Source organism: Syngnathus floridae, chromosome 3 (genome assembly GCF_059516105.1).
Source record: "Syngnathus floridae isolate MCC-2025c chromosome 3, RoL_Sflo_1.0, whole genome shotgun sequence".
NCBI lineage: Eukaryota > Metazoa > Chordata > Actinopteri > Syngnathiformes > Syngnathidae > Syngnathus > Syngnathus floridae.
This window is the reverse complement of record NC_142415.1, coordinates 10340492-10367434: the sequence shown is the minus strand read 5'-3', so window position 1 is coordinate 10367434 and position 26943 is coordinate 10340492. Positions and strand designations below refer to the sequence as shown.

The 26943-nt window shown below is 41.6% G+C and overlaps 1 protein-coding gene across 4 annotated transcripts; it reads right to left on the bottom strand.

Annotated features, from left to right (window-relative positions):
* Positions 1-51: 51 nt before the first annotated feature.
* cdkl5 (cyclin dependent kinase like 5) lies at positions 52-25012 on the bottom strand. 4 transcript variants are annotated; one of them, XM_088370964.1, is made up of 21 exons: positions 24673-25012; positions 19933-20263; positions 19023-19057; positions 14499-14544; positions 14294-14430; positions 13172-13292; positions 12790-12849; positions 11931-12021; positions 10772-10874; positions 9919-10005; positions 9499-9579; positions 8404-8579; positions 6912-7753; positions 6063-6403; positions 5854-5958; positions 5560-5665; positions 5297-5432; positions 4849-4954; positions 4359-4523; positions 3905-4111; positions 52-3350 (listed from the first exon to the last, which is right to left on the bottom strand). In XM_088370964.1, the coding sequence occupies exons 2-21, from the start codon at positions 19967-19969 to the stop codon at positions 2937-2939; spliced, it is 3396 nt and encodes a 1131-aa protein (XP_088227090.1). In that variant the 5' UTR covers positions 19970-20263; positions 24673-25012; the 3' UTR covers positions 52-2936. The 4 variants fall into 4 exon arrangements, with proteins under 4 accessions (XP_088227090.1, XP_088227092.1, XP_088227089.1 ...); XM_088370966.1 differs by lacking the exon at positions 24673-25012 and adding an exon at positions 24507-24543; XM_088370963.1 differs by lacking the exon at positions 24673-25012 and adding an exon at positions 20906-21031.
* Between the last annotated feature and the right edge of the window lie 1931 nt (positions 25013-26943).

The following is a 26943-nucleotide window of genomic DNA, read 5'->3' as shown; positions in this document are numbered from 1 at the left end:
CCAAAATAATGTGTTCCTTCTGTTAGTGAGACCAAACAAATGTGTACACCATTAAAAAAAAAAAAATGTAGATTTTTATTATTATATATTTTTAGCGTGGACCACTCGGTATAAGATACACTCTATTATTTCTATTTACATCTTGTAAGAAATGGGCATCTGTGTCCTGAACACAATGAACTGCTGTTCTTGGAAACATTCATAGTTGAGAGCAGAAAGAATCAGTGAATGTGTGTCAAGTGTTGGGGGGGGGGGGGGGGGGGGATTGAAGCCTTTGTTTTCATGTCAATAATGAACAAATGTAAGGCTTCTGGTCACGAGCAAGGCAAACTATGTCAACACTGTTTCAAGTGAAGATGTAAACAAATCAAATACAATCAGTACTTTCCATAACCACAAGATGAGGCAGCTCAAGGATAATTTGATTTTAAATGCGCACCCTTAATCATGGTTTCCCTCTTGACTCTATTCGGCTCCAATTACACTGATTTGATCAGTTACTACATCAATCAAGACTGTCAGTCAATTTTATTGCTTTAAATCAGACAAGTAGCTTGATATATTTAGCTTATTTAGCATTTCGCTTGTGTTTCCGGATTTATCTCTGCCATAGATACAAAAAGTCTGCACACCCCTGTTCAAATATCAGGTGTTATGAACAAATGGGACAGAGATGCATAATTTCAAAACCTTGTTCACTGTTACTATGATCTTTAACCTGCACAACTAAAAAGACAAAAAAACTTGTTGGAAAGGGAAGTAGAAATAAACAAATGAGAGTTAATGTGGTTGCATAAGTGAGCACACCCTCTTAGAAGTGGGCGTGTGGCTGTGTTCAGAATTAACTAATCACAGGGAGTCAGCAAACACCTGTCACCATTTAAAGTTCCCCTAATTAACGTTAAATAAAGCTTGAATGTTCTTTTTCTTATTAACTTGAGTTGTACAGTTGATAGGGGACATTGATGGTCTAATTTCTTTAGCTCACGGGAAGCTGACATTTGATCAGGGGTGTGTAATGATTTTTTTATCCGTCCGTCTGTCCGCCCACCAACCCATCCATCTGTCTATCTATCCGTGTCCATCCATCCATCAGTTGGTCGATCTGTCTGTCTATTCACTAAAACTATTAATCAACCCCGATTATGACAATCAAAAACAATTCTTAAACGATAAACAAGTAGTAATCAATTGAACGTAAACACTAATTTTAAGAAAATTAATGAGTCTGTGGTGATACAGTCAGTATACTGTACATCATAATGACAGAACTGTCACCGACATGCATGCAAGTATCAGCTACTAGCTATTCATTGGAATTCTGATTGAGGTTAGGATCAATAATTATTGTTTATAGTCTTTTCACTGGAATTTATTTTACAAACTATCATCATTTTATTCCTAGATTTTAAAAGTTACAAATGACTTGTGTTAAGACGACACATTTATCCTCATTCCAAGATGCTCACTTTTCACAATAACAATTTTTTGATACTAAAAATCAATGTAGCAGCGAGGAAGAGGAGAACTGTTGTCAAAATGTTAACAAACAGCCTCAAAATGCTTTTAACTGCTGGACATGTATATTCTTGAACGAGAACTTAACATGACATACCCCCCCCCCCACCACCACCACCATGTAGGGTCATCATTATTGTTATTGTCTCCAGGGGAAGCCCCCCCACAAAAGTGAAAAAAAAAAAAAAAAACTGAAAATCTGTCGAGACCATATCAAATTAAATTAAAACAACAGTCACCATCAAATAATTTTTATGACAGTTATCTATTCATCTCTGTGTCAAAGTAAAGCTCTTGTAATTACACATTGAACACTAGTACATACCATTTTAATAATCCCCTTTATCTTATTAGGGCTATAACTATACCTTATATACTCAGATGTAAAACAAATAACAATAAATTATGTTGATATATATCTTTTTCTCTCTCTCTGTCTTATCAAATATTTGAAGAAAAAAAAAAAAGCTTTAGTGGTCACCAGGGGAAGCGGGTGTGCTGCAGTTGTGTTCTGTGACCAAAGGATGGGAGCAGAGGCAGTTTCTAATCCTCAAGACCGAAGAACAGCCCTGACAGGGGCAGGCCAATGGAAAAGTTTTGTTTCGGCATTTAGTCCATCGAACTCTCATCCAGTGTCAGGTCTCTGTACTAGAACACTCTTTGTCTGCATTACCCAGCCAATCCAGTAGAATGACTTGTTCCACAACTAGGGCTACTTTAGGCTAGTATGCAATTAAACCTTTCTAGTAAAATACTGGGCTGCCTCGGTAGTTCTAATAAGGATAGTCCCAACTAGTGTGCCCTAAACTACTAAATTGTCTTAGTGGTGAGGACAAATGCACGTAATCGTACATGGACCTTAAGATGGATAACAAGGAGATTGAATTAATATTTCTTTGATACCACTTGTATGACCCATGTACAAACATACGCTCACTCGTAGGACAGCATGTTACTATTGAAGCAAAACTGCTACTAGTGACGATTCTACCAGTTACCATCAAGTGCTTCATCAGAAGTAAAAGGAGTGCATGGAGATTAACTAGTTCAGTTTGACCTAACTAGTAACAGTGCAGCACGGTTGTTTAGTAGTATGGTTTAATTGTAGGCCAAAATGGCACTAGTTGAGGGAAAAAAATATACTGAAACTCATGTGCTAAATTAATTTTCAACACAAAAAGAGTTCGAGAGCCTAGACCGAGACCCTAAACTGGATATAAATGCTCAAAGGGCTTTCCATTGGGGTGCAAGTTCACGTTGACGAGTTGTGTGTCCGGTCCTTGTCCGGGCTCATCGCGCCAGAGGAGCGAAAGACGTTTTCACTTAAACTGTAACTAAAGTCAAGCGGCGCCCTCCTCGATCCAGCAGGTACGTCCACGATGAGCCGTATCAGAGGCGGTACGGCTTGAGTTGGGCGTTTAGAGCGCCGTCTCCTTCAGGTCATTGAGGTTTGGCATTCTGGTGCGAGAGGCACGGGTAAAGGTGGGTCCGTTTTGCCCCGGTTTGATGCCCAACTGTTCGGCCGTGAACTGGACGCCCTCGGCCCGCTGCAGTGCCGACACGTGCCAGGCGGACTCCAGCTGGCCCGGCAGCGGGTAGCTGGCCTTTCGGTTCTTGGCCTGAGACGAGCCACTCGCTCCGGAGTGACCCCGGCTCTCGGCGTGCCCCCGGCCCTCGGCGTAGACCGCTTTGGCGGAGGGCTGAGGGGGGTTGGGCAGAGGGGGCTGGAAGCGCAGGTCTGTGGGGGCAGGAGGAGGAGGAGGAGGGGGCTGGCCTTGGTTTGGAGAAGGGGAGAGGTGGAGAAGCCTGCGAAGGGACTTCAGCGTTTGGCTCTACGCGTGAGAGACATCAAGGAAAGTTGCCAGGTAAATAAATGTAATGAATAATAAATACATGAATAAAAATAAATGTAAATAATAAATATATAATAACAAAAATAATAAAGTACAGTAACCAAATTTTTGCTCTTAATTAGGTTCCATCAACTAACAAATAAATCATTAGGTTTCTATGAAGAGGTACAGCCAGTAATAAAGTATTTGTACTTTATTATTTCCCATGACTGACCATACCACTTGATGGAAACAGAAGTGGTATTAGGGTAAACATAGCTGCTTCAAAATGTACTAGCAAGAAAAAGTGAAAAGTCATCAGAAAGATAAATACAGTATTCAGGTAAAGTACATATACCTGGACAATCAAAGTACGACTGAAGAACATAACTAGTTATCAGTTTTAATCAGGTTTTACAGTTAGTGGGGGGGAAGTACCAAAGTACAAATACATTGTTACTGTATTTAATTAAAATTGCTATTTTTTTCAAACGTTTAGGTGTACTTGAGGCTGAGCCCACTCCTATGCTTGAGGGAAATTAGGAAGTATGTACCTGAGAATGTGAGTCAATCGCTTTTTCTGTCGGCCATTCGTTCACTCTCTCTCTTCCTCTTTCTCGTTCTCTGTCTCGATCGCGGTCTCTGCTCTGCTCCCGTTCTCTGTCTCGGGAACGCTCTCGGTTTTTCCGACGGCTTCCGTGGCGAGAGGATGATTTAGAGCCCCTCTGCAAGGACAGATGCTCTTGTGCATTCCCAGTTCCCTTTTACCAAGAAGATATGAGGAAAGCATCAGGTATAGTATATCATCAGGTATATAAATATTTTAGTTTACAAATAAATTATGTTTCCTTGGCCCATGTATAAATAAAGTCTTTGTCCTCGATAGTAAGACAATTCAGCTCACGATTAAATCGACTGTTTTACAACAAGTAATCGTCAATTAATCTGCATTGTCTTACTGTTGAGAACATGGACTTTAAGCATCACAGTCATGTACTTTAGTCTTACTGTTGTGGCAGGATATGGCGGCGGAGGAGGCTGCTGTTGTAGCATAGGCGAGGGCACCACAGGAAGGACTTTGACAGCTGAGTTGTGCTTGAGGCTGTTCTTGGAGCTGAAGAGCGGGAAGAGGCTTTTCCTGATACTGGGGTTCCTCCCGTCCGCCATGTCTGCCTGTGAAGAGGAAAACATGTCACTGTCAGTCTCAGCAGCTACATGAATAAATGATCACTAAACATGATATACAGTATGTCTGCACTATACTGCAGTATACTTTTCCTATTGGTGGTGAAATACAAAGTAAGTTTTTACAAAGTATTTTTACTATTTTTTGCAACCTCCCAACAAAATTTAGTATATTCACCTCAAAACTAGCACATGGATCTGACGAAATCAATCATTTCAGATGTATTTGATTGACTTTTGCTTATTTTCTTGATGGTAATAATTTCCCACAATTGCCATCAAATGAATGGATCGTTTGTGGAAAAGTGCTTACTCCTTGTGTCTTCTTCTTTTTCTTTTTAATGGCTCTGAAGAAGCCTTGTTTTTCTTTCTCTTTGGCAGGCTCTGGAGGGTTCATCACCATTGCTTCCGCTGCGCTCCTGAAAAAGGAAACCTTCATCACCGATCGACTATGTTTGTAATGGCGAGATCACAATGTGATAAATGACTTCTCCTTCAAAAAGCTTATTGTGAGAAGAGATACACAAACGGCACTGCAATGAAACTCTCTTAGAAAAAAAATCAACATTATATTTGGTTTTTATTTTACAATCCATTCTGGTATGATGCTGCATCATTGTTTTCATAATACCAGGTAAAAATCTTTGTAATGGGGTACCTAAAGTTATGGCCACATAACGTGGCAACATTTTCAACTCAAGTTAAGCCACTGTCCACTCCGACTTGAAAGACCTTAGCGTTCTCTTAAAAAAGATTCTCACCAGTCAAAGGCAGTCTGGCGTTTGGAGTGGTTGACCATGGTAACAGGGTTGCCAGGGACAACGGGTACGACTGGTCCTCGACCCTGCCCAACACCCTCGTGGAAAGACGAGGAGTTATCTGGTCTGGGCGACGGCACTGGACAGAACCAAGACAAGCCTTGTTCCTTCTTGCGATAACTAATCATCTCTAAGATTGTCCAGGTAAGTCATTTGCAGTCAAACAATAATATATATTTTTTTGTTTTTTTTACAGTTTTACAGACCTCTGTAAAAGCTACCAACTCTTCGGGGCATGGACTCAGTGAAGATCATCCGGTTCTCCTTGGAAGACGCTCCATCCTCTCCATGAGCGTCGTGATACATACCGACCTTTACGTCGCACAAAGACAACACAATACAAAGAATCTTATGATTGCCACAGGAGACACTGAGACAAGCAAAAAAGTTCTTAGTGAATTTACACTAATACCAGCAATAAAGTCGAAATAGGTGCGTGATCAAGGTGAACAAACAGCTGTATATAGTCTTTGTAAGATGGAAGTCAGATGGTGTCAAACCTCATTCTTAGGCGGTCGCTGAGTATGAAAAGTGGCAGTGTTGTCCCTAGTTGAATCTTTGACGGGGGCACATGGGTGGCTCATGTCTTTAGGGGACGGCTCGCTCTGTTGAAGAAACCGACATGTACAGGTCAAAGTTTCCTCTCTCTCTCTCTCTCTCTCCCCATCCGTCTTTACCCGGTTCCCCCCCACCCCCACATTACACTTACCCTGCTCATGCCATCCGTGCAGTCTTCCCTGGAAGAGCTCACCGAGTGCCCACTAAGCGTGGTCCTGTGCTGAAGTTGCGGGGAAAGAAGCTGGAGACTAGAAGCTCGTGTCGGAATAGCCTGACCCGGAGGGGGCAAGCCCACCATCCCAGCTTCTCCGCCATGAGGTCGGTGGCGCTCTCTCCTTACGTACATGGAGTGGCGTTGAGGCCGTTGCTGAGAGGAGAAGGGCGACGAGTAACCCAGGCCATAATGGTAGGAATCGTGTGGGGAGGGCAGCGTGTGAGTGGAGGGCATCCCTGCACCCCCAGGGTCTAAGAGCTCTGGAGCCTTGGCCTCTTCTGCGGGTGAGAGGGAAGATTCATTGCACATTTTCAATCATCTACCATCCATCTAAAAATGTTCAGTTCAGGGTTGCTGTCCATACCTGCCATCTAGTGGTTAAATGTGATATTACAACTCAAAATAACAATTGATGCTTTTGTGCCACACGTGGGCAGCCAATTGCCCATCTCCGATATAGACAACCTCTCACACTCTCTGTATCTCTGTTGCAGACTCTGTGACACTCAGCTCAATGGACATTTGCCACATCTTGTTTTGACGGCAATATCTATTCTAACTGAATGAGGAAATATATTGGTTGATTCATTCAATATCTCTTCTCAGGGGAAAGCAGTGATATAGAGAGACTGAAGGAGTCACACACAGGCATAAAAATGAAAATGTATTCAAGGATTAAACACCTGTTGTGAATTTTGTCATTCAGCGGACAGCAAGCACTGAACCCTTGTCGAGTTGGACGTGTGCATTGAAAAGTTATCAGAGAGTTGATAGCATGTAACCTACCTGGAGCCAAAGATTTATGTCTGGACTTGTGTCTGGAGGAGGAGTCGAGCGTGCTGCTCTCCATGCGGACGTTGCTGCTGCTACGGGATGCGGGGCTGTGCCCCGGGCGATCACTGTGTCGTGCCGAGGGGCTGCCAGGTGGCCCGGGGGCCCCTGCAGGGGCATTGAGGTCCAGACAGCTGGCAGGGAAGAAACGGGCGCTGGGTCCCACCGCTGCGGTCGTGTTGGAATTTGGGTCATCAGGGTGAAGTCGACCGTCGCTGAGGTTTCCTACAGATTTGGCATCGCTCAGAGTGTTGTGGCTCTTGGACAGGCTGAGATAGGAGGTGGAGCTTTTGGAAGAAGACGACATGGATCCGTGGGTTGAGTCGGCCACGCTGTGGGTGTGTCTCCCGTGTTGTTTGTCTCCTGCTGACTGTAAGGTGTTGGTCTTGCTTTCCAGGAAGGTGTGGCGTCCACCTTGCTGCTGCTGCTGTTGCTGCTGCTGCGAGCGAGAGGAACCGCTGGACTTGCTGAGGCTGTACTTTGCGCCATGTCCTTGTTCTGGCAACTTGGACGAGGGTCCCAAATTGAAATCAAATTCCGATTTGTTTTTGACTTCTTTGGGGCTGAGGAGGTGCGGCAGGTTGTTATTGGCCAGATCTTTGCTGGACGAGGCAGAGCGGTTGAGGGTCTGGGACAGATACTGACTCTTGGGGTGAAGTGTCGGACTTAAACTCGACGGGGGTTTGTTACCGTTGAAGAAATTCTCGTTGCCAAGGTGATGGAGCTCACCATGACGTGGGAGACTTGAACATTCTTTGCTGTTGGAGCGACGCTGGCTTGAGCTCTTGGTGTGACTCCTAGGGTGACATGTTCAAATTCAGTGTGATAGTTTTATTTCTGGCCGCTTGGGGGCAGCACACCAAGTTAAACATTCACTACCAGTATATTATAACATGGAAGCCCTATTTATGGCATTTACCATTCTCAGACACTTTAAAAACATTTAAACTTAAACTAATTAAAAGCTCATTTTAGTATTCCTTCATCACATGGTCTCAGTGTCACAGTCAAGAAATGGGATGCAAAAGCTTGTTAGCGCAATAAGATGCAAAGTGTGCTTGCTTCAAGCTGTTGATTTGTCTATCCCTGTTGAGGGTTATCATAACACTAACACAAAAGCGAATGAAATATTTCTTCTAATGAAAGTCAGCTAGCTTAACACCAACATATAATTGGGAATGCCATAGATGGGCTAGTGGAAATTGATATACGAGATGCTATGGTTGGATTAAAAACCTTTAAAGTTCTGATACGTAACAGAGCGAAAAACACAAACGGATCAGAGTACTATTCTCACTGTTATGTTGACCATATATAGAAAAGAGCAAAATAGCATTGCTGCAAATGATGAACGACAATGTAGCACTGCTGATAGTGTGTGCATTATTTTTTTTTTAATGTAAGACTATGACAGCTGAAGCTTAATTTTAAAAGCTGTTTACTGGACCTTGTCGGGACTGTGTTTTCTCCATGATGGTGTGTTTTCCTCTTGGAGGAACGTGGAGGGTTGGGCGAGGAAGGCGAAGGCCTCTCTCGCTCCACCTGCCTCAAAGGCTGGAAGGCTGGATGATTCAGACTCTGCTCAGTCAGATAGCGCTCAGTCGGGTTGAGAAGCAGCAGGTTCTGATGAGTAACACACACACACGTGCATTCAAAGGAAACTCTCAGAGAAAATGTTCTTTGCAAAAATATGTGTCTAAACATGCTGTTCTATTAGTATTGGATTTTTGGAATAAGAATGAATCAGATGAATGCGTCTATTCTCATCTAACTTCTCATCAGACATTTTAGCCTAATATAGCTATCGACTGAAATTGACAAAAAACCCAAACTACAGGATCGCTGCGCGTGATCACAAAGCACTAGATGTTGATTCAGAGAATTTTATAATGTCACAAGTAGTTCTAGTGTTCTCTTCTGTGATTAAATGTGTGAAGTGCAAATTATGACCATAATACAGTGAATCCCATAATTCATGGAGGTAGGGACGGAACCCTGCCGTGAATAGTTCAAATGAAAGTGAATAACTGACAAAAGATTTATTCTGTACAGCAATTGTCTATGGATGCAAACAAATGACAGAGGATAGGTTCAAAGTTAAAGAGTTTTTGAATTCGAAAAATAAGGCTTGGGTTCACTGTCTATAAATAAATGCCTCTCAGAGCGCTTGTATTGACTGTCATTAGTTTTCCAATATATGGTACACGTACAAGTCGCAGTCTGTCTGTTCCCTTGAGTGCAGTGCTTCTCAAATAGTGGGGCAAGCCCCCCTTGTGTGACCCCAGGGAACATGTTAATAAGGTTACAAAGTTATGCACAGGTCTACGTATTACAATCTTATAGACAAATGATGTCCTATTTTTAGTTACTGACTGAGGAGAATTGGGGCGGGGTGTGAACATTTTTCATCTTCCTGGGCGGCATGATTGTAATCAGAAGAATAGAACCTGTGCAAAATGTTTGAGAACCAGTAGTGTAATTGTACCTAACCAGTGTCTTGTGTTAATACGCAGAATGTCACTGTATTGTGTTTGAATTTTACCTTCATAAGATCCAACATCAAACCGCTTAAAATGCCTTGGTACCTTCTCTCCAGTGTCTGAGGATGAGTAACTGAGGGAAACTGAGACACACGCATACACACAGAGACGATGTCAAACCTTGAGATTTTTAATTATATTTTTATGCTTGTAAGACGTTCTAATTGGCTAAGGTTACATGGTACTCGGTGACTGTTGCGAACAAATCTACTGCACACACGCACAGACACACACACACACACACACACGCACACACATTCACCGCAGGCCTTGTAGAACGGTTTGTTTCCATCCCATGAGTCACAGCACTGGACTCAGTCATGAAGAAGCGAGGGAGCGATAAAAACAGCGACGAGTGAGGACGAAGAATGGGGAAAGAAATACGAGGAAGTCGACAAAAAATAATCAGCAGCGTGTCGTACCCTGATTCCGTGAAAGCGAGGGTTGTTGTAGAACAGTTTCATCTGCTCAGCAGGAAGTGGCCCAAGGACCTTCTGAATAGTGAATAGCTGTAAATAATAATAAAATAAAACATTGGTGTTAATATTATCGTAGTGTTGATATTGCCGTAGACATTGTGGGACAAGCGTAATGAATGAAAGAACAAAGTGCAACTTTCCATCTCTTTAAAAAAAATCCGTACGAGTATGCGCTTTGTCCTCACTAGTAAGACAATTATACTAGTAGGACAACTACCTTTATATTTCTAGTACACCACTTGACCTCTGCACACTAATAGTCGTTATCAGTTTGGATCGTTTGGATCAGGTGTATCAAAGGAGGGAAACATCTAAAACATGTTGGACCGAGGACCGCCATTGCCTACCCCTGCTCGCGTGACATTATAAAATTCTACTGGTGTAGTGCTTCACTCATAGTCGGCTACTTGTAGCGTGCAGATGTCAACAAGTACGTTTTTAGCCAAAATACCAATGCTGAAATGTCAAACAGTAGTAGAAGGCAGTCGTGTAAAAAAAAAAAAAAAAAAAATCAAAAACAGATATTCTAACAGGGAGCCTGACTCATTCTCCACTTAATTGTCTTACTAGTGAAGACAACGAACATTATAGTATAATATGCACTTTAAGATGGACATCAAGGATAGATAATAAATGCCAGAGACATTTGGATTATTATGGGGGAAATATGGATCTGCAATTATCACAGTTAGAGGAACGCTCCTCTTATGTATTCATTTATAGATGTTCAGAATGCTGAACATGACATACGTCTTGTGAGAATTTTTTTTCTTTAAGGGGACGAGAGTAAGCAGACCTGATCAATCTCGCTTTCCCCGGGAAACAAGGGCTGCCCATCGCTCAGCTCGCCGAGGATGCACCCCACTGACCACATGTCCACCGCCTTGCCATAAGGAGCCCTGACACGATGAAGAAAATGTGCCAAGTCGTTAACAGCGCATTATGACCTCGGTGCTGAAATGAGAAAACAAGAATGGCGGTGCTGGAAATGAAAAGAAGACGAATAAGGAATGATGTTGGTGCAGGGAAATAAAAAGAGCGATTGCATGCTACGGGAAGCGATGCACATAAAACAAACTGTCATTTGCGAGAGAATGGAGCTGAGGAGCGTGGTGAGAAAAGGCGAGCGATCTGGCAGCAGTCGAGCAGAGGTGGTGTTGGAGGGAGAGATGATTTGAGGGGGCGGAATTCAAATAGCGTCTCGATAAATGTTCCAGGGCGTTTACTAAATCAGGCAAGCGCATCGAGTCTATGTGACTTCAGCTGTTTCTCAGCTGGACTGGACTTTTCATGCAGAAAATCAAAACACAACAGCTGCATGAACAACACAACACAAATTTGATCTCAAGACCAAGAAGGTGGAGAGCACCCAAAATCAGTAAAACTACAGGAGGCTTCAAGCTGCTCATTGGTTTATCACTGTCCCATAAAAAATACACTCATTTATAAAACATACAGTAGTTTTGGTTTCAAGATTTTTACTATTCATTTAACACACTGGTAAATCTAAAATTCATTTTGTAGACACAAAACAGCCTTAGTCTACAAAAACTTTGGAGCACATGGACAAAAAAAACAATGTTATGTATTGTGTATTTGGGGTCACTTTAGGAAAAGCAATTAAATTTAAAGATGAGAGACTGACATTTGGGTTGGTTTTGTTGCTGTCAACAAGTCAAATTAGACCCCAATACTGAATGAAGGTTAATAGCTAAAATGTAAGGTTACAGATCTACAATGGAAAATGTAAAGTGAACACACAAAAACCCACTGACAAATGTTTCTCATGTTGGCCATCTCAATGCAACACACAAACCAAAAACAAACAAAAACAAACACACAACACCAAACAACCAATCAACCGACCAACCAAAAACTACTCTTGTGTAAACAGTTTTTTCACATGTAACGTTCATGTTAATCAATGCTCAAGCTTCCATCTCGTCCTTACTCACCCAAGCAGCAGTTCGGGTGAGCGGTACCATCTTGTGGCCACATACTCAGTGTAATTGGCATCGGTTCCTTCAGACAGGTTGCGTGCAAAACCTGAGCCAAAGTAGAACACAAATTAATCAAAATAAACACATGTGAATGCATGCAAACATATAAATCTGTCTGTCTGTCTGCCTAGCTCGCTGGCCATGCACTCTGGATGTTGAAAAATGACTGGTTTCTCAGGCTCAACAAACAACATTAATCTTACTTTCTCTGGAAAAACCCATTTCATACATATTCATTCTATTAGTGTTTGATGGTTTAGCTATGCATCTTATTGTATTGGTTTTCAGTAGCAAAAATTCTCCTGCAGATACACCATTTACAAGGTGATAAACAATGACATTTTTCACAGGGCAAAACTAAATATAAATAACTACAGTGATTATTGCTAATTTCATTTGAGACTCAGCCCATGGTGTTGTGCACTTTATTGAACAGTAAAAGTTTTATCAGTCTACAAAAGGCTGACAGGAAAACATGTTGACTTGATCCACTGTGTACCTGAGGTAGGAGCAATTATAGGCAGTTTTCTTTTTGTTGTTCCTTTTTCTAAACAATCATAACCCCTGTAGCATTTAAAAATGACTTGAACAGGTTGGGAACTTCTAAGGCTGTAGGCAACAAAGAGCAATGCTTTGAACATGCACCGTGAAAATAGAGAATGTTGTTTTAAGAAACGGTACCGTTTCTTGTGCCTACCAGGGAATGAGAAGCACTGAAGAATTAGAATATAAATCCTTTTTTTTGTTTGTTTCTGGTCAGTAGTAATGTAAAAATTCTGTATTTTAGCACTAGCATGTGAGAAAGAAAGCTCACCAAAGTCACAGAGCTTGAGGACATCCTCGGAGCTGATGAGCAGGTTCTCTGGTTTGATATCTGGAGGAGCGGGAAACCCAAAGACAGAAGTATTATACTGACATCTTTTTGCCGTTGATGAATGTGTCTGAATCTTTTTCTATTGCTACCTTTGAACCTACACTATTGAGATATTTGGTTTTTGGTTGAAATTTCAGGAAGACCCTTAAATGTCATACAATATATTCATATTTCAGCCATGAATAGACAGAAGGTCAAATCTAACTCATGTTTAAGGGTTACAGTGTATTTTGGGTTAGTCCCAAAATGTCACCCAAGACGACTGACACGAGAGACAGAAAACCATCATCATGCCATTTCAGAAAAAGAATAAATATTCCACCTCTGTGCACGATCTCGTTCTTGTGACACCAGTTGATTGCTTTGATAAGCTGGTAGATGTAGCTTCGGACTTTATCTGGCGCGGCACCATTCGGAAGTTCCTCCAACAGCTCCAGCATGTTCTGAAAGGTGCATACAACAGTTAAATGACCTCTACAGAAAAAAAAGTATCTCTTCATTTTTCATGGGCATGTCCTCCTTTAGGATTCCGTGTGAGCTGGGATCAATCCCAGGTGACTTTAGGCAAGAGGTGAGCACACCCTGGACTGATCGTCAGTCGGTTGCGGGAATGATGCCAAGAATTTGTGAGTTGAGGTTCTGAATTGAGGCAAATGTAGTACTTTGCCACCATCTATTGGCAACTTGGCCCTATGTTCTTGTGAGTTGAGGCTCTTTAGTTAGACCAGTGATTCTCACCGATTTTCATCATTCCCTATTACCCAATTCCTGCAAATAGCAGGCGTTCACATGCATCTTGATTGGTCAGTGTTTCCTTGAAAGCAGCTTAATAATAATAATTTTAAAAAAATCACTCGGCAATGAAATGAAAAAATCTGTGGGCAAAAATTACACTGAACATTAAAATCAAACCTATTATGAAATCACTACTGGGCTGGATACCGTGGCAACATAGTGAGGGAATCCACTATTCATGAAAACAAAGTTCATATGTTGCCATGGTGATGCTTTTTTTTTTTCCAACGTGTAACTGAGCAGCCTCAACAAGCTGAAAATGTGTGGATGCAGAACAGTGAGAATATCCAGTCTACACCAGGGATTGTCAACCAGTGGTCCGCGGCCCTCTATTACTCCGTGGCGGCATTGCAAGTGGTCCATGAAATTGGAAATAGAAAATAATTGTAATTTAAAGATAAAACAGATGTATTATTTAGACTTGATTTATTTTCCAGCTAATTTTGTGAATCATTTACCCATTCCAATGATGCCAAATGAAGCTGAGATTCCCAAAATAGACATACAGGTGCAAATAAATAGCAATGTAAAATAAAATAATATTCCACCAAAGCAGTGGTGCCCGAGTTGCTTATTGATTATAATGGTGGTCCTTTGGACAAAACCAGTTGAACCCCCCTGGTCTACACTGACGGATGAGAGTGCGCACCCTTTCAACGTATTCAAAAACAAGGTAGAGCTTCCCCCTGCGGCGAAAGGCTTCCTTCAGCTCAACGATGTTGTCCTGCTTCAGCGTGCGAAGCATCTTCAGCTCCCGAAGGGTCGTCTCCTTAACCTCCTCATTTTCTGTGTGCACAACAATAAAGATGATGGACGATGATCCTTTTTGCTGGGGTTGCCATTGTCCTGCTCACCTTCGCTGTCTTTGAACTTCTTGATAGCCACCAGCTCATTGGTTTCCTGTCAATACGCAAGCACGAGCGTTAAAACCATGAATGGGTGCAATGAATGTGTATAAATAAACAATAGGCACAACCATAATCCTTATTGTCTCATTGTAAACAAGTTTCAGACTGGGAGCATATTGTATTTTTCCCGGGAATGGATGGAGTGCTGGATGAACAGATGGGCGGCTTTGTAAAACTAATGAAGAGGAGAACGATTCAATTGACTTTAACAGATTTAAAGACTTCAGTATATCTAGACAAGAGGCAATTCTTTTACCCCAGGGCACCCACACACAGAACAAAAGAAGAATATCCTGGCATGGTTAAGATGTATCTTCAGCTTTGCTCTAGTGACCCTGCTGAATTCAACAATCTGGTCTAGTTCCAGGTTCTTTTTTCCGATGTGGCTTTTGCTGCTCTACGAGATGATGTGCGCAGGATTTAACACATCCCACATTTGCTGGGATGGCTTGGAACACATTCGCAGATAGCACCAATAGAGGCCTGGATTCTTTTCCAGAAAACATGCACAATAATCTTGGAAACATTCTTAGAGGCATGGGTCCAAACTTTTTTAATGTCACTGATAGATCATCTGTGAAGACTGCTGGATTAAGCTATTAAAGAATATTATAAACTAACCATATTATTACCAAGGCCCAATACCAAATGGTGAATTCAAGCACAAAAAACAATTTGATAAAAATTACAATTTCACCCCCTCCAAAATTCAACCAATTTGTATTTTTCCAAATCACAAAAATCTTCGGCTTTTGCATTACAACTTCATGTGCACGCCCCACCACTGCCTCCACGTTTCAGAACCAAATCCACCAGTTTAATCACTGTGTCCATTCCGACATTCAGGAATCACCCAAAACACAAAAAGAAAAGCGAGCTAGGTGAGCACCAGTGAGCTATGAATCATTCTGTGTACAGAGGGGAGTCCTGCAAGTGAGCGGAAACAAACACAACACTTGCACTCATCGAGAGGTTGCACACATTGTCTGATCATGTGACTAAACAACACCCGATACAATGACGTTGATCTGCGATGAGAAATGATTCACGCGGGTTTCTCTCTCGCGGTTTTGTGGCAATGAGTTGTTTTTGAGGGGCCTTCCGTGCTCTTGGCTTGGGGTGCCATACATTCAAATCAGTCTTCTGCGGGTGGAACTTTGGTGATATGCAAAAGCAGTTTTGAAAATGAGGCACACTAGCTCTGATTTGTTGCTGTAATGTCATTTCAAAGGAACTTGTGGTGGACATGAATAATGCATTTTCACAAAACTTGAAATGAATTAATTAAAGGCTTCTTGTTTTGCTTTTGTGCTGTTTTTGGATATGTATCTTTGTTGGTGTGACCTGATTAATATTTTAAGCAGCGGGCTTCCCCCCACTCCCCACACACAAATTTCAGAATCAAAATCCTCCGTATGTAAAAAAACAGTTTTGATAGTTGAAGTCGATCGAATGTTGTCGTACAGAGTGTGACAGAGCTGCAACGGTGAATATAGTAATTAAGGCACTCGAGGTTTGCAGATTGACAAGTCACTTTGAAATTACAAGTCAACTAGTGAAGGTGTTAATGTCAAGGGGAAAGAAACCATTGGATGCCTGCTTGTTTGGTGTGCATTGTACCATTGTGCTGAGCAGAGGGAAGGAGCTCGAAAATATTTAAGGTCCTTCAGCCGTGACTAGACTCTAGTGTGCCACTTTTAAAGGGAAGAAAATGCTTTGACTGTCCACGATTGAAGTAAGTTGTGAGCACTCCCACAGTGGAACAGCCCTCCCTCTTGCATATCCGCCGGCTCGCTGTTGTCTGCAAACTGACTGAAATTGGATTTGGAGCAAAATCGGGGCTACAAGAAGATTAAATAGAATGGCACAAGAAGATTAAATACAATCCAGGAATCATCTGCCTTGTGTTTGACAACTCTTGGGCATTCTGCATCCTACTGTTGGTAAAGAACGAAATGTTTAAGAAGCACTAACTTACGCTGATTATCATTCCAGAAATGCTTCAATTAAAATAATATCTCAACTCAGATTCAACCTATGGGCAGGAGAGAGACTAACGAGAACTAAAGCCTACATGTGATTCTCCCTCGGTTATCTCTTCTATTCCAATGCTTCTTGATTGTGTTGTTTTCTAGAGGGGTCAGACATCAGAGGTCTCTCAGTGTTGGCGCACAGTGAGGGGCTGGCAGCGAGATCTCCCACACAAACCCGCTGCCAGGCTCAGGATGCTTCCGAGAGCGGGAAAAAAAAAAACACCACATCATTTTCACCTAATGTCTGAGGAGAGAAATATAATCCAACGACTTGTTCTTGCAGCTGAAGTTGAAGGCAAAAGGATGTGAACGGCAGAGGACTTCCCGTCATTAGCGCTCATGCATGATGTAGTAGACTGCGTTCAAGCTCCGTGACAGCATCTTGCAGGGTGCTGATGATTGTTTTAATCGTAAATAGCGTCTCTGACCTTCTCTCGTCTTTGGAGCCACGGTGGTGTCAGTGTAGTTATAAATAACCGCTGACTTTTCTTCTACTTAGGACACGAACAGCTCCAGATTGTAACATATACGGACTAAATCTCGGCCACAGTGATACGCAAGGCACAGATTTTGCTTCTTTTCAGATCAAAAGTTGATCACACAATGGTTTTTCTTACATTTGCAACGATGGTGTTTTGCTGTTTTATTTTTGCCATTGTGCGGATTTGTGATGTCACGTTTTGCCTCAACCTGCGTCACTTCTATTTACAAAGTCACTTGATTTAGTTTTATGTAATCAAATCACAGGTCATTTTAGTAGCGAGAAATTGGCTTGGGGAAACACTGGCTAGCATGTAGCTTGCGCTATTGTCACTCCCAAATTCAGAGATAACACGTTAGCCTCCGTACACACACCCACATACGCTACAACACTTGTAACGGAGTGGTGGAACATTGCACAAAAGCTGGCACGCATTCGCTGGGCTAATTAAATGTTCCCTCCAAGTCGCCACGTAGTGCACATGAATCCATTATTTAGACGTACACATTTGCAACGCATTAAGTTAAGTGCAATCACAGTCACCCACTTGGGTCACATTCCAGTAGCTATTGCATGGCATCTTATATATTCTTATGATTGACTCAAAGTAATACCAGGTCGGCTTTTGACTGATAAAAGGGTGACCCAGTTACCATCAGCTAGGTCTCCATGTTCAATCCAGTACCTCCTCCATTCCATTGCGCACCCGCATGCACACTATCACGTTGCTTCTCTTGCTCGTCCCCTCCCACCCGATGTCTTTTCCCTTGCTTCCAGCTGAGAAAAGTAAAAATAACTTGCTCTTGTACAGCAAATGTAGTATTAATCCGGTCAGGGTCTGGCTTTGCGTGAGAACAAGAATCGCATTGACTTCAAGTCAGTGAGAATCAAGTGGCAGGATGTTCCTGAGGAAAATCAACTGCTCAGGTCTCCGCTCACCAGCATTTCGTGGAATTAAGAGCATTTGACAAGCTCCTGTTGAAAATACACCAAAAACTGTAAATCCTATTTTGAAACCCTACTCCTAGATTGAACCCCTAACTTCAACCCCGAACACTTGAAACACTAATTTGAAACTTTACTCTAGTTTGATACCCTAATTTGAAATCCTAATCTAAATGTGATACCCTAATTTGAAACCCTAAACCTGAGATTGAAACCCTAATTTGAAATCTTACTCCTAGTCTGAAACCTTCCAAGTGTGAAACCTTAACCCTAATTTGAAATCCCACTAGTAGTTTGAAACCTTCATTTGAACCCTAACCTTAGTTTGAAAGCGAATTTGAACCTACTTTGAAAGTCTAACCCTGCTTTCAAATCCAAACGCTACTTTGAAGCCTTAACGCCAGTCCTCTGCCAGTTATTGATCAACTTGTGGGGGAAATGGCATTTGAGTTGACAGTTGCACCCCTTCCTGAAATTTGACTTGAATATCCCAAACGTTTTGCGTGTAGTGGGTGTGGTCAGGGGCTGTGTTTGCTGTCAATTATTCTGTTGGCTCTCTGTCCACTCTGCTATGTCCTGCCTAACAGAGTCTCATCTTCCCTTGCATATCAATTAGACTAACATTTCCACAAGAGTGCCTAGCAATTTGTGTGAGTGCAAGGCACAAGACTTCACAGCCTGACAAGATTGCCAATGCTTTGATAAACATACTGCTGAGAAATCGCAAGGAGAGGAAGACACACAAGCATTCAATGATATAAAGACACCACTGGAAGTGTAGTTCAAGTCAAATACATGAATGTCATTCATTTGGAAACTTCTTTCAAGGAGCTACTGGAAGTCAATCAAATTATACATGGATCTGAAAACAGACATTCATCCTCTTTTGCATAATGTTCCCCAATGAACTCAGTTGTAGTTTAACCACAACAAGGATGTCCCACATACCAAGTATGAAATTTGAGGTGTCATATGTATAAATGATAGACCTGCAGTGAGGAGAATTCTTACCTTATGTCTGCATTTGAGCACCACCCCATATGCGCCTTCATAGAGAAACAGAAAAAACGATCAATAAAACATGAATCTGAGATGTGCTTTAAAGTTGCAACCTCTAAATTGTGTTGTGGGCTCCCAAACGTGCACGAGGTGTGAGGCATACAAACTCTCCTACACACTTGTCTCACTTTTATTTTAACTAATATCGTCAAAAACACTGCACATGCACCTATTACAAGCTCTGAAAGCAAATTGCACAAAACAATTTAATAATTTTCTAAAGCCGTTTCTTGACACACCTCTGATTGCGGATGTGCAATGCATCATGGGTTGACAATGTTGGCAGCGCAATCTGCATCTTCTGCCCATTTGCAGTCCAAGTTATCCATCCATCCATCCATCCATCCATCCATCCATCCATCCATCCATCCATCCATCCATCCATCCATCCATCCATCCATCCATCCATCCATCCATCCATCCATCCATCCATCCATCCATCCATCCATCCATCCATCCATCCATCCATCCATCCATCCATCCATCCATCCATCCATCCATCCATCCATCCATCCATCCATCCATCCATCCATCCATCCATCCATCCATCCATCCATCCATCCATCCATCCATCCATGTTTTCTTTTACGCTACTACGCATACCTGCCCGCACGCATGCACACACACACACACAACACACACACACACTCAACACATGCGCTCACGATGGTCATCAAGATGCCATGATTGTGACTGTTGTTTGTGGTTTCATCTGCACAGCGATAAAAATCTCGCTCAATCAAGCTCACCAAGGGTATCATAAAACATAACAAAGAGATGAGAAAGACCTCGATCCTCAGTGGGCAAGGCACGTTTAACTCATGTCACATAAGAACACATGCAATAAAATCCAGCAACTCACCTTCACCCACAATGCCAAGGACTTCAAACTTATTCATCACATCACCGTTTAGCGGAGCCCCTCCAGCAGGTGAAACGAGACCCTTGGCGATTCAGCGGTGACAGTCTTGCTGCGAGATGGAGTTAGAGGCAAGTGTGGAGTCCAAGAGAAATGCGGTGAGCTTCTGACCACACCCCATCTTTCTAAGTCCTCTTCGTCTTCATGTCCCCCTCTGCCTCAAGCTGCTGCTCTGATGCTTGTGAATGTCATTTTTTTTTGTTTTAATTTACGACTCCTGTTTTCTCCAGGTTATTTTTCTCTCAGTCTTTTTGGAGCCTCCAAACAGCTGTGCCTAAAAGACAAAAGCAAACATTCAAAAGGTAAGAATGCAGTATTTCGATGAAGGAACTAAGCATTGTGGACTGTTATGGAGTGCTGATTGATGTCAATCATGTGGTGGGTGTACTTGACCTTTTCAATGTTTGTCATATAGGAGTCGTCCTTATCCAACAGTCAGGTGAGGCTAGTAATGACTTTGTTTACTGTACTTATGTGGACACTTCAGGTACCTGTGAAGCTTTACTTGAGATTTATATAGCTCATAACTGATCACTTTTGCTCCATCACGTGTACAGATAACAAGTGGCGCAGATGGCACTGCAAATGGGGGACACACGTCCCCTGCATATTTATTAGAACCTGTGCCAGTCAAGACGTGACCTGTGACCCCTGCGCAATTTGAGGCACGCATTCGCAGTAGGTCGGCCATCTTGGAACACTAATTATGGCGACTAAACTAGGCCAAAAAACGTTCACACACGCAAAATGAGAAGGTGCTTGCGCATTAGTAATACATTTCGATAGCTGTCAGGAATGAGTTGAGCCAGGGCGACCAAATGCATCTTGAACCAGGATTTAGTTGGAAGGGAGGTAAGTGGAGAACCGAAGACACAGACGGGATAGAGACTCACGGCCAGCAAACAGATCGACTGACCGACAGAAGTCCTCTTGGACAAGGTTAAAATTCTGACTGTGAGCCTCCAGACGACAGGAACAGGAACACAGGGGACGGACAGGGACAGAACACAACAGTAGACACCAACAAGGAGGAACACACGGGCAGGGTTTAAATACATCAGGTAACAAGAGGGAGGAGGTGACAGACATGACGATAACAAAGGGGTGTGGCTAAGGGAGGTTGACGGCAGAGCGCACCAATCCTGAGCCATTACTAGCTAGTTGTTGGTTTGAAATAATAATAAAAGAATGTTTTATGTGATTTTTTTTTCTTCTCATTACGTGCATGATGTTAATTAATAAAAGATGAACAGTGGGGGGTTTTTTTGTGCGGGGAAGGTTATATTTTTATAGTCTGCCAAGTTATCAGAAAAGTAAAGTGCATGTAATTTACAGTTTATAAAAAACATGTTTACTTTTGTACATTTAAAGTACCGGTACATGAGTTGAATCAATATTCCAAATTTCATGAGTCTTTTTTTAACATAAATATCTTCTTCTACTCAAGTACAAAATGCAAGTACTGACAGCACACAGCCATCCTGTTTGAAGAGAGCAAGGCAAAGTCTGATACACACTGTTGCAAGCTAAACAGAAACAAATCTTATTGTAAATATAACACAGATTGTTGCGAAATAAGGAATGAAGTCCCCTCTGGTTGGCTAACATGTTTTTTTTCAGGCTGTAAATGGGCTTTGATTGGTTGTCACCACTAAGCAAATTGACTTGGTAAAAGAATTACTTGGTTGAAGTTGTTTTGCTCTGTTAGTGTTGGCTCCAGCCTGGGGCTGAGCTGCCTCAGAGTACTAAAGTGTCATTGGTAAAAGAATTACTTGGATACTGTTTGGTGTAAGACGCTGATGGTGTAGGGGTCCACTCGTTTGAATTGTGTGCAGGCAGCGTGGGATCAATTTCTGTTCAGTGGCAGTGTTCATGTGGGTGTGTTTAGTTGTTAGTCTCTATATGTGCCCTGATACTGGCTGCTGACCACTTCAGGGTGTAGTCTGCCTGACATTAGCAGGGGAAGGCTCCAGCAAACCAAAACAGGATAAACAGTGGTGTTGGGAATTGATGGATGGAGTGATTAATGATTCCAATGCAGTCTCTACCTCAGGTTCTATATAAAAGCATAGATAGTGTCGATTTTGTTTCCAAATGCCAATTCGCAAAGTTCCCAGTCCAAGGTCCTACATTGTGTAATTCCTTACATTAAAAATATAGTATTGATACATTCTGCAGTAGATGGTTGTTAACTAGGACATGTAAATGTAGAGAAATGCAGCATTTCTGAGAGGACATCTATAAATCATGGGTGACTTAAGCGTGACCTCGGCCCACTGAATCTTCCCTGTCCTTTTCCATCTCATCAGGCTGAGGCACAAGCGGTGGCAAATAGGACATTTGAATTATTTACCGGACCTAATTTCTACAACAGGGATTTTTGAGTGATCCTCTTTAAGAGTCAGAACAAGAGCAAAGGAATGTGTTATAAAGTGTGTTTTAATAAGTTGAAATGTGTTAAAAGGGTGTGGGAGTAGAGAGACAAAAAATGTCTGTAAATTTGACACAACACAGAGAAAAAGTATTGTTAACAAGCCTGCTAAATTTAAATGTGAAAAAAATTGCTAAGAATAAAAAGTAAGGCTCCAAAATCAAGTGTCTCTGTTATGTGGGAACCCACACAACAACAACATGGAGCGAGGCGCCTACGTCTTGGACGACCTTTCCGTGGTCAAGCAAGCAGTGTTTAGACTGGTGGGGCCACACAGATCACATTATTGTAAAGATGTTTTTTCGAGTTGACTTCGCCATTGCTAATACCCATGTGCCGGAGCTGCATGCTTAGTTTTGTGCTAGAAAGATTACTAAAGGATGCTAAATGAACATGAGCACCCTTTGCATGGCTGTAGTAGTTTGCAGCTCTTTTCTTCATCAAGGGTGCTCGAAACATTCACTCATTCATCCAGCTGCTGTACCGAGCTGCCCCTCAGCATCTTGCTCAAAGGCACTTGGGTGCATGGAGAGCATCAAGCGAATTATCCATACATAGTATTGCAAGACCGTACAGCAGATTTCCTGAGCCACAGATACCATATCCCATCATTACAATACCTAAAGTTGAATATTTTTGTTTCGCCACTTTTGTCTGATATTTTCTTTCTAATAGAGGTCTTATAGTCCACATCTTTTTCATCAAAGTAAAAAAAAAGTCATTTTACTTTTGTTTGTTTCCACAGTCTGCACTGTTTTAATTAAAGGACTTTATACTTCCTCCTTTACCAGTCTTTTTTTGTACATGGGTATCTATTCTACTTTCATGAGCAGTGTTTTTGTTGACTTTGTTTGTTACATTGCGGTTTTGTTTCATGTTATGTCATGGTTTCTCTTGTTGATGTCTTGTCTAATCACACAATATTTAAGTACAGACAAATGTGCAAAAAACCACTCCTGTACAGTTCTTAAATTAAGCATGGTACAGTAGACATTTTGCATTTGTTTATTAATTTATTAATTCATTAATTAATTAATTTATTTATTTATTTATTTATTTATTTATTTATTTATTTATTTATTTATTTATTTATTTATTTATTTGTTTATTTATTTATTTATTTGCATTGCCGAGCCATCAATGGAGATTGAAAAAAGTCGATAAAGTAAAACAACCCAATTTTAGAATAATTGGACTAAGCAGTTAACTTTGATGATTTTGATACAACTTGTGTGTTGTTCATGAAGTACCCAAAAATTGACCCAAGTTAGTGGGTTAGTCCAATTTTTAACCCTGCCCTATTTAGGGTGAAGGACAGTACAGATGTTTTCAAATCAAGGGTGTCAAAGCAAGAAGTCGTCAGAAAAATTAACACCAGAGCAAAACATAGATATAGCCCTTCAAAAATGTACGAGTAGCCTAAAGTAACTAACTACTATTTATTACTTTCCACCAATGACTGTGTCGCTGACACTTGTTCATTATCTCCCAAAACACACTTTTAATGATGATATGGCTCATGTGCCTGTGGGCGTCTTCCTATGCGGTGCACTCTCCACTCAGCTACATCCTTCCAGGAGAAGCGATTGAGGCCATCGAAGGATATGCTGCTGCCACTGAGGACTGATTATAGAGCCCATTAAGCAAACCTATCCCCCAAAAAACCCGAGCAGCTCTATAGGTGGAGAAACATATCCCCCTGACCGCCCTGATCACATTTTCTCTGCATCTGACATGCCCAGAAATAAAGAATGACTTTGATAGTGTTAGTATAGATGTAAAACAAACATGCTTTCCAGTGGTTAGATAATAAATGTGATGAAGTGAGGATGCACGGGATGTTGCACTGAGATTGCTACACCGTTTAACTGCGTTGCGGAGCGCGCCACCATTCCAGCACTGTGCACGCTTCCCCTCAGCCTCCACAGCAACCGGTGCATACATTAGATGGCGAGCATGTTCACGACCATGTTGCGCCAACAAGACGCACGAATAAGCAATTTCAATGCCTTCTAAAAGCCATCATTAAGACGCGTAGAGGAGCTTTTTGGGGGGACTAAGTTATTTATTTAATTTACGTGTTTACCTTACAGATGTGAGGTGGGGATGCTCAAGCAGGCGTCATGCACATAGGAGAGGATGAGATGGGAAAATGAAGAGCAATGTGTCTGACAGAGAGTGAGGAGTCAGAGGGGAGGAAAAAAAAAGCCCAATCAGGCCTATGCGTCGTGACATGATGAAAAATCACTCACTCAATCCCTGGACGGAGGTTAGAGCGAATCCTCGGTCAACAAAGCGCCGACGACGGGGCGTAAGTTGCATGTGATACTTGCTCCCAGGCTCCGCGTTCACTGCCTGGGTATCATCAGCTGCTTAGAGCTGCAAGTACGTGGAAAAAAAATTGTCAATCCAATGAGCGACGCCGCCGGAAGCCAATAGAAAGCTCGCTGCGTCGCCTTCAGCATCCAACATCATGAGCTGGGATGATGACATACAACTTCGGATTGGAATCGATCATTTTAAGGATTAGTCCGCGAACGCACCACGTTTGGCATCGTATGTGAAAATCATGCGGCAGCTTCTCCTCACTCTCCTCCACCTACACTGCATCCCCACCCCCTGCACGAAGGCAGTAAAACCACCGTGCATGTGGTCTTTCTGGTAAGACCTGTGCAATACGCCCCCATTTCTTTCAAAGGCAAGTGTCCACTGTTTAGTGTGGGAAGTAAGAAACAAACTTCAAATTCGTTCATACTAAACTTCAGACGATATTTTTTGTATATGTTTTTTTCCACTCTCAAAGGGGGCAACTATGCTCACATGGTGTACTGAAAATGACAGCTCCTGCACTTATGTTACAAAATAGTAAAATAACAAGTTCTTCAACTCCTTTACTTTGTATTCTTAAAAAAGTACAGCGTTTGAAATGCATTTGAATACAAAAGCAAATGTGGCAAAAATATACTGATGAAGTCTTTTAGAAAGAACAAACAAAAAAAGACTCAAAATGCAAGTACTGAGCGAACTCCTTGATTTCAATAAAAGTTAAAAATAGCAGACTATTGAATAAAATATCCAATAGTGCAAAAACAGAGGGGCAAAGGTATGTAACACTGTACTTTAGTAAAAGCACACATTCAGACACACAAAAAAAATAGATTTTAGCTCACTTGGGTCAAATGTTTAAAATATTCAATAGTGCAAAAACAGAGGGGCAAAGGTATGTAACACTGTACTTTAGTAAAAGCACACATTCAGACACACAAAAAATTAGATTTTAGCTCATTTGGGTCAAATGTTTAAAAAGCAGTACAGACTCAGAAATATATTTAATTATAAAGGCAGACAGGGCAAAGTACTCACAGTCTGTACTTAGGTTTAAGAAAAGATACTTGTGTAAAAAAAAGAATGCTCAAAGTAGAAGTACTGAGATGCTTATGTAAAAAAGCTGAGGTGGCAAAAGTACTCGCACCCTGTGCTTAAGTACAAATGCATTCGTAAGAAATAGAAATGAGGATTCAACTCCTGGATCAATAAAGGCTGGTGACACCTTGGGATTCAAAGATGGAGATATTTGAGTCAGTGTGAGACCAGAGTTCATTGAGCAAACCTGTCTCCATTTTGGACAATCATGGACATCTTCTCCATGACATTCTGGAGTAGCATAGAAACTCTTTCACAACAAAACAACGCTTCAGATCATTTTTTAAAAATACTTTTCAGCATTCATATACATTAAACCAAATATCAATTCCCCACTGGGTGTGAGGAAGATACCCTTAGACGCTGAAACAACATTTACCTTTTCAAAAGTGCAATCAACATTATTCAGTGGAAAAAATAAATGTGCGCATACATACAGTGGATATTGTCAGGTTGGATATATGGTAAACACACACAGCTGCATATAACTCATTATATAGTCACTTTTATTACATTACTCATACTACAAACTCAAAGTCCAAGGACGTTGGGACGTTGTATACCATAAAACAATTATTTGTAATTCCATTTCAACAAAAGTGGCAAGGACATGAATCAACATTGAATGCCTGTTGACCTTTGTTCCCTTTGCAGCAGAGCATTAAAAACCGGTATCATTGCACAAAAGATATTGCCACGTGGACTCGGGGTAAATTTTTAACTTGAATGCACAGTTTTTCAGTACAGCAGACCCTGCATATTCATGATATGGCACTCATGGTTTCACCTATTTGAGGATGTTTGTTTTAATATTTTAAAATAATTTTGGGGGCGGTGGGGGCAATCCGTGTTTTTATGTATTATAAAGATGATCCATTTTAAAACGGTATATATTATGGGCTGATTTTCCGCTGTTTCTAATTGACTGTACAGTACGACCAAAGGACCGATGATGTCATCCATCCACTGAGATAGATGCAGCAGGTAACATTCATCCTCGTGCAGTCAATAACCCGGAAGCTACATTCATACCTTCTTGTTTTCGTTTTAACGCCACATGTAGGTTATTATTAAAAGTTATTGCATAATCATATTTACAT

What these genes read in the sequence shown, in the direction of transcription:
- cdkl5 (XM_088370964.1), bottom strand. Translation starts at nt 19,969, where the DNA reads ATGAATAAGTTTGAAGTCCTTGGCATTGTGGGTGAAG. An exon ending in AGCGACCGCCTAAGAATGAG is followed by an intron (nt 5,666 to 5,853) that starts GTTTGACACCAT and finishes TGCGACGTAAAG; the next exon opens with GTCGGTATGTATCACGACGC. An exon ending in CGCCAGACTGCCTTTGACTG is followed by an intron (nt 4,955 to 5,296) that starts GTGAGAATCTTT and finishes TTCCTTTTTCAG; the next exon opens with GAGCGCAGCGGAAGCAATGG.